Source organism: Eurypyga helias, unplaced genomic scaffold (genome assembly GCF_000690775.1).
Source record: "Eurypyga helias isolate BGI_N326 unplaced genomic scaffold, ASM69077v1 scaffold38100, whole genome shotgun sequence".
NCBI classification, from domain to species: domain Eukaryota; kingdom Metazoa; phylum Chordata; class Aves; order Eurypygiformes; family Eurypygidae; genus Eurypyga; species Eurypyga helias.
In genome coordinates, this window is record NW_010225941.1 from 1 (window position 1) to 15,150 (window position 15,150).

Sequence of the window (15,150 nt, forward strand, 5' to 3'; positions counted from 1 at the left end):
CTGCTCTCTATCCACTCTCCACCACCTGAGGTGTTTGATGTCAGCAGCTATTGTCTGTATTGCCCTGATCTTATACATTAGAGCCTTTTGAGCCTCTCTGGCAATGTAAGAATGCCTTAACAACTTATAATTTGTTTTGTTAAATGGCTGCTAATGTTGACAGAGCAAAGAAATCTTAATGCAAGTGAGAACCATTGTCTCTGTTTCCAGCATGAATTGTTCTGGGAAAAGTTATACTATACATTTATGTATTTAAGAATGCTGGATATTTTAAGTCATAAATAAGGAAACTGAAGAGGAGCAATTTAAACAAACTCATTTAGCAACACCCTTAAATGTCTTGTAACCACAAATGAAGTTTAGTTTTGTATGATTTTTTTTGTGTCTCTTTAATCAGACTTCCACGTAAGTTTCTTGACTACTTGCTGAGAAGTAAAGCTTGTATATTTAAACATGGTTTAAAAGATTTAAGTGCAGAACCTGATACTTTATACTTTACATTGTCAAATATGGCTTTTAATAAACCTTTAGCAAAACATTTGCACTTATACTACAATAATTGATGTGGAATCCATGTGATTTATGCGTGTTCAACCAAAATCTTATGAAAAGCTTTTGCATAAGTGGTTCCATGAAAGATGTGACATACTACATGCATGAACAGCTATTTGTATCGGTACATGTTGGCAGTCGGGCCTGTATTATACTACTGAATATTTCAAAGGTGGAAGCCTGGCATGTCCTGTGCTTTAAAATTTTTACTGTCACATGAAAAACACTAGAAAAGACTGCTTTCTTTTTTTTTCAAAATGACATGAAAGTCTTCCCTTCTGTTCCTGGACAGCTTTTTTTGGAGCTCAGATGAATGCGTTTATTCATGTCATTATGTACATGTATTATGGATTAGCTGCCTGTGGCCCTAAATTTCAGAAATACCTGTGGTGGAAACGATACTTGACCATATTGCAACTGGTAAGTACAATTTCTCCCTTTGTCTCAGAAGGTATTGCCTCTCAGGGAGTTTGCATTTGCAGAGCATTGGAACAGATGCTGTTCCTTCCAAAAGTTCTTGGCTGCCCGATACTCACAGCTCAAGTTAGAATACTTCCTAGAGATGGATTTATCTCATTTCTCAAAAAATACATAGCATAGATAAGAGTTGAGTAAAGTCTAATATTGCTTTACTGGTTGTTTCAACTGATTGCAAACACCTCTGCAAAAGATAGAGAAAATCCAGATCTCTTAATGTCTTCTCATTTTCCTATTTCAGAAAACTGGTGCCAGGTACTGCAATAAATTTGATGCCCCTGGTCAAGCATATGTGCACATGCATAATGTGGCAGCCAAACACAGCTTCCCTACCGCCTCCAATTTAACGTCTTTCCTAGCTTAATGCATTGGCATACATTGGTGGAGTCAGGTGTCCTGCATATATCCAGACCTTTTTGACTCTGTTTTTTCCGTCTTTCAGGTGCAGTTCCACGTGACTATTGGCCACACAGCCTTGTCTATTTATATTGATTGTCCTTTCCCTAAATGGATGCACTGGGGTGTAATTTTCTATGCTGTCACCTTCATCTTCCTGTTTGGTAACTTCTACTATCGGACATATAAGCTGCCCAAGGAAACCATAAAGAATGGCAAAATAGCAAATGGTGCTGTTACAAATGGAGTAAGCAAACCAGAAAATAATGCAGTGGTGGAAAATGGAAAAAAGCAGAAAAAGGGAAAAGCAAAAGGAGAGTAACTTGATCCAGGCCTTAACCATTGTTGGCAGTGAGGAACCTCCAGTTCGGTTTATAAAAGGAAGAAAAAAACCACTATCTGTACCAATTAACCTTAGGTTACTGAAGAGCTAGAACACAGATATTTTCATTATTTATGAAGATTGTTTTAAGAACAACACTAAAGTTGAATTTCTATTGTAATTATGTAATTATCATGCATATGGTCTCTGTGTAAACTCGTAGACTGCTGGTGTTGGTGACTATAAGGAAGAATTGCAGTTGATTCCATGTCAGTCCAAAAGTTAACACTACCATTGATACAGGCAGTTTTGTTGGCACCCACATTTCTATGGGGGAGGGAGGGGGAAGGAAGTAGCGTTTGGACACTTGTGTTTTCTTTCCAGAAAATTATTAAATTTCAAATTATGATGTATTATCTAATCAGAATGCGCAACTTTTCTTGTCCTCCTTGGAGAGTGTCTTCAGACACATTATGTGCTGTCAGAACAGTGTTTGACTTTTCAGACATTACTTGATTTAATTGTCTGTTACAGTTTTGTTTTTTTTTTCTTGTGTGGAAATATACCTACCTCTTCATCTGCTGAAAAGAACATTGAGCATTAAATAACTGGTTTCTGAAATATGGAGTCCTCTAATATAAATATCTGTTAACACTGATTCAGGAGAAAATATTATTTCCTGTGGGAGTAAAAGGAATTTTGGGGGGTATTTTTTGGTCAAGTCATGAATAACCTTTTTCAATGTAAACTTAAATTTTGGAGTGGTGCTTTTAGTATGGCTGAGTAAAGAAAACATTTTAAGGATGTATAAATATGAAACAATGCATTGTCTGAAGCAGGTAGTTAAAGTAGGCCTGCTGCTTGCTGTTCATGACCTGCATTAAACCCATGGTGCTGACTGATACCAAAAATGGGGAGATAATACCATGGTGGAGAGAAAACAACACTATGTAATTCCAATTAGATGTGCTGTGTGTATGGGTAGTCATGCTAACTACAAAAAACCGACTTCATTGGGAGAGAGAATTTGTTTAAAGGTACGAAATAGAGCAAACATCAGATGTTGAACATACTGCTGCTGCTCGATACCCAACAGTGCTCGATTTGTTTCGACACGTGCAGACAAAGCATTACTAGTAGTCAGGCCACCCTTTTAATGTGAGTGTCACAGACAGGCTTCTGAAACTCTGTTCCAAAAAGCATTCTCGGCTCTTTTCAACCTAATTTACAAAGTGGCCCTGCTAATAGTTTTTCAGTCAAAACTGCTAAAATAAGTAGATAGCTTTGAATCTTAAGTGATACACTGATGGACGTCTTACTGCTCCTTTTGTGAAGAAAATATGGAAAGAGATATTCTCCTTCCAAATAATGTGATTATTAAGAGAGACATTTTGAGCTGCTCAGCGTGCAGCGAGTCTAAGGCAGGAGTGGAATCAGAAACCATTACTCCCAGGTTCTTTACTCATCACTGCAAGAGCTGTGTGGTTGCTGTCTAAATGCATTTCTCCCAGCTCTGGTGAAAAACATACTCATCGCTAGTGACAAACTTGCATCCAGCAAGTGACACCTCCGTTTCAGGAAAAAAGCACGTGGAGCTGTAGGTGTAAATTGTGGGACACGTGTAATAACTTTTGCATCTTGATTATCTATTTGTCTGTTTAATATGCAAACAGGTCACATCTTCTGTGTCTCAGGTATTGTCTCTCTTGCCTCTGTACTGAAAACTGTCTAAACCCAAAAAACATGTTCTAGAAAAAAAAGGGTTGGATATAGGCTGTTGTGTTCAGAAATAATTCCTAGTGCTGGAGTCGGTCGACCTGGAAGGTAGCTCACCCATAATCTTCATCCCTGTGGATTTTATGGTAGAATACAGGATTGTGAAGGCATGTCTCTGCTGAACTGTAATGCATGTGACCATGAAGTTTCCCATCTGCTGTGTCTTGTGATTCTCCCAGCCTTTGTACTGATGCTTTCTGCATTTGCATAACTGTGTAGTATGGTGTGGGGAAGAGGGACAGACTACCCTTCCTTCCTGGACAAATACCACTACCCTTAACCAAGCGAAAATGCTGGCTGACTGGGTGACTCTGGAACGGGTAAAGGAGCAAATAACTACAAGGCAAGGGAGCAGGTTGACAGCACACCCCGCTACTCCAAGGTAAAGGCTGGTGTGACTACACTTACCCTACTGTAAATTCAAGGCAGCTCACCCCACTTTGGTTGAAGGGTAGCTTCTTTCTCTTTGCCACGGGATGCGGGCAGCTAACTTGTACATCTGTACCATTCCTTCTGGTGTGTTTAACTGGTGGTTTGCTCTGTCCCTCTTTCGGTAAGCCACATCAGATAAACTGATACTCTTAGTGTGATCTAGCTCTGAAAGAGCATGCTGAGGAGTGTTCCAGTGCAGGTTCAATTACGTCTTTGCTACACTTTGTAAAGTAAGAATCATGTCTTGCATGTCGGCGAATATTTAAATAACTGAAAGTCAACTCCCCCCTCCTCATGCATGGAAACCGCTTAAAGTTCGTAACAACTGGAACCTTATTGGCAGAACCTGGGTAGAATCCTACCCTCAACCTCTGGGGCACCTGGTAACTTGTAAGAACAGATGGAACGGCGCACTGTGTGAATGCGTGCGTACGTACCCGTCATGGTGTCTGGCCCTGCGGGTGAAACCAGCTAGCGAGGTTGGCGTTTCATGGCGGGGGGGAGGGGAGGGTGAGGGGGAAGAAATCGGTTATCAAATTGCAGGAACACTGCTGTTTCGAGTCCATCTTCTGCAGTATGGCTTTCCTAGTTCTGTTTATGAGCCATTTGACTATTCATGTGACTTGAGCCCCATTATGATCTTGAATATAATGGCCTTATTAAATGTGCATTTTTGTAGGCGTGGTCTTGAGTGCAATACTTCTGTTTCTGACTATGCAGCCAGACTCACAGGATACAGGGCTGAAGTTGTACAGCTTATTCATTGTCAAAATTTGAGGTAGCGTGTGACATACTGCCAGGTTCGTTAAAGTCATGGCTGAGTCCAAGGCACCTCAGAATTTTGCCATGAAAGTAATAAATATATGTATAAATGTGTGTTTGCTATACACAGAACTGAAATGTAAATTATAAAATCTACTTTGCATGGTAATTTTTTTTTCTTAAACACTTTCAATTTATTTCAAGGCGAAACTCAAACCATTTGGAGCTTTTTTCATTTTTTTGCCAATGAAAGACCCTTTTTTGCTAACAGTTCTGAAGCTCTTGGACCGGAGTCTCATAATTATTTGATGCCATATAAGTGATACCATTTCGTTTAGCTTCATCTCTAGCAGTGACAGTTGTTGGATTCTTTTAGCACTTTGTCATTTAAATGAGTGTGTGTGTGTATAGATATACACGTGTACACATACATAGCATATGTGTATATATATGGGTTCTTAGCAGGTTCTTTCAATATGTGAAGTAAATTATATTTCTTTAATGTGAAGTTGGCAGGAGCTAATAGAACAGATGCTACAGCTCGAGCAGTAAAATGAAGCAGTTTTCATTGATCCATAGATCCAGTATCAGTCTTGCAGACATAAATAGTGTTTGTCAGCCATTTTAGACATAGAATGGCAGACAAGCCAGAGCTGTTTCTCCCAGTGGAATAAATATTTTGAGGCATCAGTTGTAGATTCTAAGGGGAGGGACCTCAACTTGGAGGAGCTGAGGAATTATGTAGTAGGGATCATTTTAGGAAACATTATGAGTAATTTGCTCCAGGTCATTGCAATCAAATTTCTCTGTTTAACAGAACACTTCTTTAAATAAATAAATCAGTGTTTCTCTGTAGGTTCAAAAGCCTGACCTATTTGCTTGTATCACCATTAAGTACTGTCAGCTCCAGATCAGGAGAAAAAGATGAAGGCAAAATAAAAATGCTGCCCATTTTTTTCAGAGTAACCTTAAAGCATGTTTCTTCAGAGTAAACATTTGACCTCCATGTGCTGGGGAGGCGGGTAAGAAAGGAGTACATAGCTATTGTGCTGAAAAGACTCACTCCTAAAATAGCTTATAAGCATCCTTACTATCTCTTAAAAGCTTGAGTACAATTGTTCATGGTACATAAAGTTAAACCTTGCATGAAGTTAGTGTGGGGTGAGAGTCGGAATGTTTAAACAGGTACTTAAAATTAGATCCGTTTCAGTTAAAATTGAGGAGAATGGAGAGCCTATTAAGTATCTGGATAGCGTATTCATCTTGGTTAGAAGCACAGACTAAGGCAATTTGGCACCTAGAGCAAGTCTCCCGTATGACATCTCATTGCGTTGCGGTCTGTGTTGGCCCCTTTGCTAACATAAGCAGTTGGAGCTCCGTGGAAATCGGTGGAATGGTTCCCATTTACCTCAGCGGAGTATGTTTAACCCTAAGGAGCAGATAAAATACTTGCTTTCTGCCAGTATCCCAGGAGGATGAGGGAAATGTGTGATTCAGGATGCTGCTTTTGCGTAAGGTGTTCATGCTTTTGTAAACAATAAAAATAAAAATTACTTTTTTCATGCTGTTTTGAGTTTGGTTTTATGAATTCCATAGAATGTTCTTGTGTGTCCCATTCTGCTTTGAGATGCTTTCTGATTTTACAGTGCTGGGCAGGTTGTGTTGATGTAATCTGCTATGTAGCCCAGAAGTTTGAGAGAAACACTTTTGTGGCACATCCTCGCATTGTAAGGTTTAGGGGACTTTCTAATTTTGGATATTGCCCCCAAATGGTAGTCTAGTCGCTTTGAAGTCATCCTTAGGGAACTGACTGAAACGACTATATCCACTTAAACAAAACCCAAGTCTCCTGGAATGTATTCTGACTGTACAGCACTTGTACCAGCATCAGATTTGGCCCAAAGGTCAACCTAAATGTCTGCAAGGCCAGGTTGGATGAGGCTTTGAGCAACCTGGTCTAGTGGAAGGTGTCCCTGCCCATGGCAGGGGGTTGGAACTAGATGGTCTTTAAGGTCCCTTCCAACCCAAACCATTCCGTGATTCTATGATTAAGGCTGGGAGAAGCTTCAAGTGTTGGATGGAGTTGGCCTTTGGTGCTCTCCCAGTATGGCTTGTGCCTTGGATGTGCAGGAGAGGGAGGGAAGGATCGGCCAAGTGAAAAATGGATGTAATGCCAGAATATAATGGTTCTAGCTAAGAAATCTTTTTAATCAATCTTCTGTTTTGAGAAGATGGTGGTAAAACAGACTGCATGCTGTACTCAAGACTCCAGATTGTTCGGTCGTGGAAGTATTAACAGTTAGGAAAACAGTCACATGGTTCAGCTTTTGCTGGACACCACATTGTGTTAGTGTGATGTCTGTCATCCCAGGGAATCTGGAGCACTCTTGGCAGTAGCTGTAACTCAGGATTACATGTTGCTGTGTTCGGTAAGTTCCTTCATAGCTAGCCCGTAGGGTATGATCTCTGTAACCAACCTTATAATGCAGAGTTACACCCGAGTTGCACTCCTAGCACCCGAGTGCAAATGGCTTGCTCCGGATCTCAGAGAGCAGAGAACCAAGTCTGCCATCGTGGCAAAATACAGTGTCATCAGTTCTCTCTGGCATAATTTGCAGTTGTTGCTTCAATTCATCGCTTACATCCTGCCTGACATCGGAGAATGCATGAACTGTTCAGAGCAGGATGTGTCCCTTCCATGATTAGCGTGTGCTGGTGGTAGGCACTCTGTCCAGGCGTCTTTCCCGTAGCACTTACTCCCCGCCAGTCATTGAAAAATAAGCACATGTGATCAAGTTAGATTGGTCAGATGATTGGATAGAATTGACTGGATCCTTTTTTTTTCTGTTTTGGTATTTCTTATTGAATCACCTGCTTGTTAACATCCAGGAACTTGGGGTTGGGGGGCGAGTTTTACTGCTGTTTGCTTGCTCGGCTGAAAGCACTGGAGTTACCACGGGAGAGCGGGTGTACGCACACCGTAGGCTGAGGCGGAGGTGGAGCGCGTACTCGGAGACAGGTTTGCAGGCAGTGTTTTCTCCCTGTGGACTCCTGCCTTTCAGTGTCTTTACGCTTGAGACCTCGAGGTCGCCTAATGAATGTACGCGCGCTTTTCTGCTGATTGCCTGACACGTCGGTGACATCACATTTGACTTAATTACAAAGATGCTTATTGATGGGCAAGGTTGCCCGTTGTCCGGGCATGGTTAGTGCACGCTGGCCTGATAGTGTTAAAACGGTGCCAGTGGTTTCTGCCAGAGCACCATGGAGCCAGTACAGCTTTGAGGGGAAAAAGCTATTTGGATTTGGATTCAGGATGTGGAAATCAAAGCCAGCTCATGTGGCATCGCTGTTATCTGTCAAATCAATAACCAGGTAGGTTTTAGTCTGCTAAATGAGAAGAAAGCTTTGATTCTTCAAATGATTCAAAGATAAACGTTGTCTGTCCTTATCTTTAGGTTGAGAGCTGTTACTCTTGCAGTGGTATTGTCTTTATTTGTTTCATTAATGAGAAAAACACCTTTATGCCAGTATCTTTTGGGGTGTGTTTAGGAGAGAGAACTAGAGCTATACAAGACCTAATTTGGGCCAAAAGCATGAGAAAATGGAGTAGCTGTCTATCCAGTTTTTGCCCTTGCCTCGAGATGTTGCAGGAGTTTAATGACTGCTCTATAACTGTTACTGCTGTGTATTTATTATTTGTAGATGCTGTAACAGCATACAGGTAGTTTACTTGTGCGTAAGTACATTCCGAAGTACATAAAAATTGCTTTGTCTTAAATTATGATAGAACGAGCTATTTATCTAACCACAAATGCTTGTAGCAGAGGTTATGGCAAACGTAGTCCTGCATTGGGTGGGCTCACAAATAATTAATATTTACACTGTATTTTCTGTTCAGTAATATTTTTCAGGGCTTCTGAGGAGTGTCTTGCTATAACACAAAGCTCTGGAGATAGAAATTGCTATATAACTGCTAAAAACCTATTTTGCAGAGCTCCTATTACTGCTTCAGGGTTTGTTTGACTGTCTCTTCAGGTCAGATGCTTGCTTACTAAACTATTTTGAGTGGGATGTACTTCATGGAAAGGTCTTGTGGTAGTTGCGAGTGAGTAAAATGTTAAAATGGACTCTGGCTTGTTGTACAGCCCAGGGTTCAAGTCCGTGGCATCACTTGGTGCCCCGGCTTCACCTCAAATGCTGCCCTTGGGCACAGGGAACAGCAATCTGGGACCGTCCAGCCCATTAGGAACTTTTTTTTCCTGGACAGCAGATTCTCACCTGGCATTTGGCATCTGACCTGGTTTCCACACATTTTGACAGAAGGGACAGGAGAAGTCTGTGGGCCAGAGAGGAAATATTTTTTGCAGTTCGGCCTCCTTTCAGAACACCAAACTTGGCAGGGGGTGTTTGAAGACTTTCCACTGACAGCTTGAGATGCAGTTTGGAGAAAAAGTGGCTCTGGATTCAGTGTTTGTACAGAGCCCAGCATGCTTTTCAGTTCTTCTTAGTTGTTTGACATAAACCAAATGTGCTGGAAATGATCCAATTAAACGGGATTAAAAAAAAAAAAAAAAAAACAAGCCAACACAAACTTCTAGGATTTCTTCAGAAAGCGAGGTTTTATGTAGCAGCTAATTTTTACCAAAAACTTCCACTTTTTCACCCCCTTGCTGTCCTTAACCACTGTGCACCCCTTTCTGCTCTGCTAGGGTGGCTCCTCGGACAAAGATTGCCATGTGTGTTCAGGGAGTCACTTACTGCTGTGATTTGTCACCGGGGCATTTGAGGTGACCTCCCCTACGGTCCGAAACGCCGAATAGCAGCCGCATGGGCTGAGCAGTAACAATGCTTCCCTTGTAACGGTCTCAAAGCATCCCTACAAACCTGGGTGTGCTGGATACAGCGAGCTAGAGAAAGGATCGGCTTTTATTAAATTTTTGTCTTCCTGATTAAATATGGGGCTACAGGGACGCACTCCAGTTTTGTGTCCTGTGGTGCGAAGGCATACTGTACCCTCCTAACCAGAGCTTACAGCTGTGAGAGACATGCCATCGCTTTGTTAGAGATTTTATACTGAGCTGTTCTCTTCTGTGATCAGAGTTGAATAAAATATGGATTTTTTTTTTTATAAATCTGACTTTTGTTTTTTATTTCCAAGTCAGGTAACTAGTCCAAGTATTTGTTTTTTTGCATGGGTACGATTTCTCATCCTGACTTTTTGATGCTTTCCAGGTGAGGTTTCACTTCTTTCAGTGAGTATTTTCGGTAGCTAAGGACACTCTGTGATGCTAACTGGAGGAAGCTAGATTTTCTAAGAGCTAGCTCACCAGCTAGGCCTTGCATTGTACACTAAGATCTTCAGAGAATAATAGGACTTATTTGCAATATAGAATATTAAATATTACATTTTAATAATTTAATTATACAGTAAAAATTAAATACTTTAATATTTTTCTATTTAGTGTTTTTTAAAGACTTTACAATGAAAGTATAATCACTTTAGTAAAATACTAGAAGTATTTTGAACTTCTTACATGCTGTTCACTGTGGTGGATTCCTTACTAACAAAAACCTGCTTTGTGCTGCAGACCAGTGCACGGGCAGGGGATTTTTTTCTTGCTTTCTGACACTTTATTAAATCCGCTTCTGATAAGGGACCGGATATGAGATTGCATGTGCGACGCTTGGAGCTCAAACTCTCCCAAATGCCTCCCAAATACTCCTGTGGTACTGTAAGGATAAGCAGCCAGTGTAAGTTATTGGTCTCTAGACCTATAAATCTCTTGGGTCTGGAAGGTATTGGCGACAGCTTTCTGAAACTTGTAGAGGTACTGATTTACTAAAATCCTTGAATTTAAGATGACAGTTTGAACTCTACTGCAAGTCTGTATTTCCCATTCTTCAACGCACGTGTTACCTTGCCAAAGTATGGTTCAGCTCATTTTTGGCACCTCTTTGAGGCAATTTCTCATTCTTTCAACACCTTGAGTCACTGACTTCAGGAGCCTTTGGTGCTGCCGCTGGCTACCAGGGAGCAGCGCTGGGCTCTCGGCTGTTCACGGCGTTGGAAGATGGCTGCTCAGCAACTCGGGTAGGTGACGCATTAAATAGAAGGAATTCGTTTACTTTGCCTGTAACGTGCTTTGTCTGGAATTTTACCAACTGTCTGGGGCGCATGTGGGTATTTTTATCTGACCAAAATTTACTTGGTATTTTCTTCACATCATACCTTGGTGCAAGTTCTTCTTGGTGGGGGTAGGAACATACGCTGGGTGACAGAGGCGCTAGTGGTTTGCTCGCTTTTGGAACTGCAAGGATGCTGAAAATAACGCGTTGGTTTAGCCAGACAAGTGATTTCAGGATCTGTTCTCAAATTAAATTTTGATGTAGCAATTTTGGCAGCATAACATCTTGAGGCAATGTGGTTCCTTTTTTTTTTTGTTTGTTAGAACAGGCACAGAACGCTTCACAGTCCCTCCTTCACTGAGCAAAACTCTTTGTAAGTATAATGCTAGACACCATGATTAGCTGTCAACATTGTTATGACCTGGGGAAAAGTAGATTCTGGATCTGAATTATAAATTATAAAAAAATTCCATAGTCTGCCAGAAAGTAGATAGAGTCAACAGCTTTTTTTCCAGCCCTGGCTAGGCCAGGATATAGGGAGATGTACCATTATTAGCTGCAAAAACTATGTTTAAGAATCAGGAATTCAGAAGGAAAAAAAAACAAACAAAAAACCCCAAACAAACAAACAAAACCCACAGCTTATTTTGTGCCTGAAATCCTTGATTTATAAATGACTTCTTAAAAAATTATTATATTCATCACAGATTTGTCATCACTTTCCCCAGTACTGAGGAATAAGATAAAGAAGAAAAATCCCTGGAGTGTGCTCACTGAGGTTATTGCTGTTCTTTATGTGACCTCTGCTATTTTAGTAGCAGAAGCAACCAAATTAAGAAATGTCCTCGTTATTGCTTAGTAATTCTATTTGTTTTAAGAAAACCAGTATCGGATTTTAAAGCCCCAGCTGGAACCCGTTTCTCTTTGTTGCTTAGATAAAATACCAGTGTGACGAATGCTTTAGAAAGGTGATTGATGATACACCCGGAGATGGGGGTTGGGATAATTGTATTTCTTGATTTCTTTTTTCAGCTGTTGTAATGCAGTGTGAATGTTTGAGTCAGAATTTCGGTTCCTGAAGCTGGAAATTCTGGAGCAGAAGCAGCATTTTATGTTAGCAAGGAGGAATCCATACACGCCCAGTGGGATGGCCCTGGCATCCTGTGGAAAGTGAAAGTATTAGAAATCATAGGAATGTCTGCCCCTGTCCCCATCTTAAAATTACAGCAATCTCATTGTCGGTCCTTCCTGTTCCTTGGGATTGCTTTACCGTTGGGGATTTACTGGATTGATGGAACAGCATTTTAAATAAGTAAATAAAAATAGCAAGTGCTGAATTTCTGCTGTATGCAATGTAGTGGGGAAGGTGAAAATTCCCATAGCTGGAAACTACTGCATCTATCTTCTTGCAAACTGTTGTCTTGGTGGCACTCGGCTTTAGCAGGTTTCGCACAGCCCGCAGGCTGTGATCAGGGATGGGTAGCGGTGAGCAGTGGTGAAGGCACGGCCGGCTTGATGATGCCTTTCTCTGCAGTGTTTCCTTGGGAAAGCTTGGAGCCTTTCCTAACCGCTGATGTTCTGAGGAAGAGCTAAGTAATGTTCTGACATCAATAGGTAGGGCGTTTCTGCAGCTCCACCTCCTTGGCTTCAAAAATTTAACTGATGGGCAATCGTAAAGTGGCTTTTTGGGTGTCCACCCACCACCAAAAGCAAAAGCTGCTCTTTCCAGAGCTTCTCAACATCAGTACAAGACCACCCTCAGGTGTTTATAGCTTTGGGGCATTTTTTACCTTAACAGGGAAAGGAGTCAGAAAGAGGAGACCTAGAGTTTACCAGGAATGGCTAGCGTGCCGTTTGACTGCGGGAGGTTTGTATGGTTTCCAGCAGCTACAGGCAAAGGTGAGAGAGGATTGAACAAGTTTTGAGCAGACACCCTTTGTGCAGCATGGTGTCATGCCTTAACAATAGCGTTATCCCTCCTGGCAGCGCTATAAAGTAAGGAGATTATTCACCAACAAAAAGTGGGGTAGGTAATTTGTGTTTAGTGCTAGCTCTTTGTTAATAATTTTTTTTCCCCAATAAAAAGAAAAAGACACATTCACGCTGTAGTTGGAATACCTGGTAAACAACCAGAAACAAGACTTGCAAGAACTTGGGTAGTGATGACTCTCTCCTTTGATCCTGTTCCTTCTGCAGCTGTGGCAGGCTAACGTGAGACTGCTGCTGTGTCTGCAAGCTCCGTACGGGACTCATTGCGCCGAGGGACGGGAAACGAGGTCCCCTGGCTGCTCCTGCTTCCCTGGGCACGGCCACGCAGTGAGCTGGCATTTTGCTCTCCTGCCCATCCCCAGGGCAGAGAAGTCTGCTTTTGCAACCAATATCCTGCAATACACCACTGGTACTGCCACGGCTTTTGCAGTTTCTGCTCTGGGATAAGAGACCAAATCAGCTTGCACACCTTTAAATAGGAATTTTGCTGGATGCTGAAAGCAGGTGCCAAATCTCACCATCTTGTTCATTAATAAGAAAATCTTTTTAATTTGGGATGTAATTAGCTTACATCATAAAAGTTTTCTAGATGAGCCTTCTCTAACAAACAGCTGAAAAGCAATCATATAGAAATGCCCATAATTGCATGAAATGAAGCTAAAATGATCTTGCTTAGAAAGCTTCGAACACGACTGCAGTTGTGTTAACCGTGGAATCAGACAGCGCTTACTCCTGCTCCCTGTGTCTGGGTGTACACGCTCAGGCACCCCGTCTACTGCACTTATGAGGCTGCACTTTTCACTTCCGTCAGTCCTTCTGTTTCCGAGGCGCGTGTGTCGTCCCCCCGTGTTGGGTCGGCACAGGTTAGTTTCTCTATTTGTAATGTTAAGGCGAAGCTAAGCTGCTCTGGCTGTGGTTTTCTGCAACTCTTGCCAAGATGTGCAAACCCCCGGCGTCTTCCTGGTGTTACTGAGGAGCGGTGCGTCAGTACAGCTGTTCGTATGCACGCCCTAAAGCGTCTGTCAGCTGCCTAAGGACCACTTTTCCTTAGCTTTGACCACCTCTCAGCCACAGGAGGGAGATTTTTTGTTTGTTTTTTTAGAATGCTGCAGAACTGCTTTGTCTTGTGACTCCAGAGCTCATAAAGCACAGTGCTGGTGATCAGCTGGTTTTACCGTGGGTTTTACTTGGGTGTTTTATCACCCCTTAAGACTAATGACGTTGACTGTACCACAGCTGGCAACAAAAAAAAAATGCTACAAATAGAAATCAGCCCAATGCTTGAAATCATAGAATCACAGAATCACAGAATGGTTTGGGTTGGAAGGGACCTTAAAGATCATCTAGTTCCAACCCCCCTGCCATGGGCAGGGACACCTTCCACTAGACCAGGTTGCTCAAAGCCTCATCCAGCCTGGCCTGGAACACTTCTAGGGATGGGGCATCCACAACATCTCTGGGCAACTCTCCCAGAGACAACACTTCCACAATGTCTCTGGAAATGCCAGGAACAGTTTGGGGAAGAGGCTGGCTTGCTCCCCCCGAAAGGCTCATCCCCTCGGTGGGGTTGGACCCCTCACCTGGTTGTCCCAGTGGGGGTGGCAATAACCCCTCTGCTGCATCTCTTCTGGTTGTTTCCCAGTTCTCAGCTCATGCCCATCGCTTCTGAAAGGGATTGCCCAATCTGGCTCCCACTGCGGAATTGCTAGATAAGGCAGGAAAAGACGCCAGAAGTTCACCAAGCAACGAGGAAACATGCAAGGGTTTGGTCTTGGTGCTGCCCAGGCTGTCGCTGCGGAGCACGGACTCAGCCAGGCAGGCCTGCCCCTCGCCTGCTGACAGCCCCACATTATCTCCCCTGCCATCCTTCCCATCGCGTAATTTTGCTTGGCTCTGCCCATGACTCAGCCTGTTAAATGGGCGTCGTGTTTTATTACAAACCTGAGCTGATTAATTACGTGCTGTTAGGCAAAAAAATGCAGGGCAGCTGTAGGGGGAGGGAGTGGTGATGCAAAGGAGGTGAGAACAGAAAAATTGTCACTTCTGGAAACGGAGAGAAAAAGTATTAAGGAGCTGAAGGTAACCAGAAGAGCCACTTTTCCAGGTGCATCACTCACCAGAGACGTTGGGAAAGTTAGTAAAATCATGATGAAACCAGCTGATCACCTTTGGAGTGTGTCCAGAGGAGGCCACGAAGATGCTCAGAGGGCTGGAGCACCTCTGCTATGGGGACAGGCTGAGAGAGTTGGGCTTGTTCAGCCTGGAGAAGAGAAGGCTCCGGGGAGACCTTATAGCCCCTTCCAGTACCTGAAGGG

General features: G+C 42.5%; 1 protein-coding gene across 1 annotated transcript; it reads left to right on the forward strand.

Moving 5' to 3' along the window:
• Positions 1 to 838: 838 nt before the first annotated feature.
• On the forward strand, positions 839 to 2,368 carry LOC104509131 (elongation of very long chain fatty acids protein 4-like). The gene is made up of 2 exons (XM_010150973.1): positions 839 to 972; positions 1,472 to 2,368. Exons 1-2 carry the CDS (start codon positions 862 to 864, stop codon positions 1,745 to 1,747), a joined length of 387 nt encoding a protein of 128 aa, XP_010149275.1. The 5' UTR covers positions 839 to 861; the 3' UTR covers positions 1,748 to 2,368.
• Positions 2,369 to 15,150: the final 12,782 nt, after the last annotated feature.

Excerpts from the sequence above, each read along its gene's own strand:
- LOC104509131 (XM_010150973.1), top strand. The coding sequence starts at position 862 with ATGAATGCGTTTATTCATGTCATTATGTACATGTATTATGGATTAGCT. Across the intron at positions 973-1,471 it reads ACTTGACCATATTGCAACTG|GTGCAGTTCCACGTGACTAT; the intron begins GTAAGTACAATT and ends TCCGTCTTTCAG.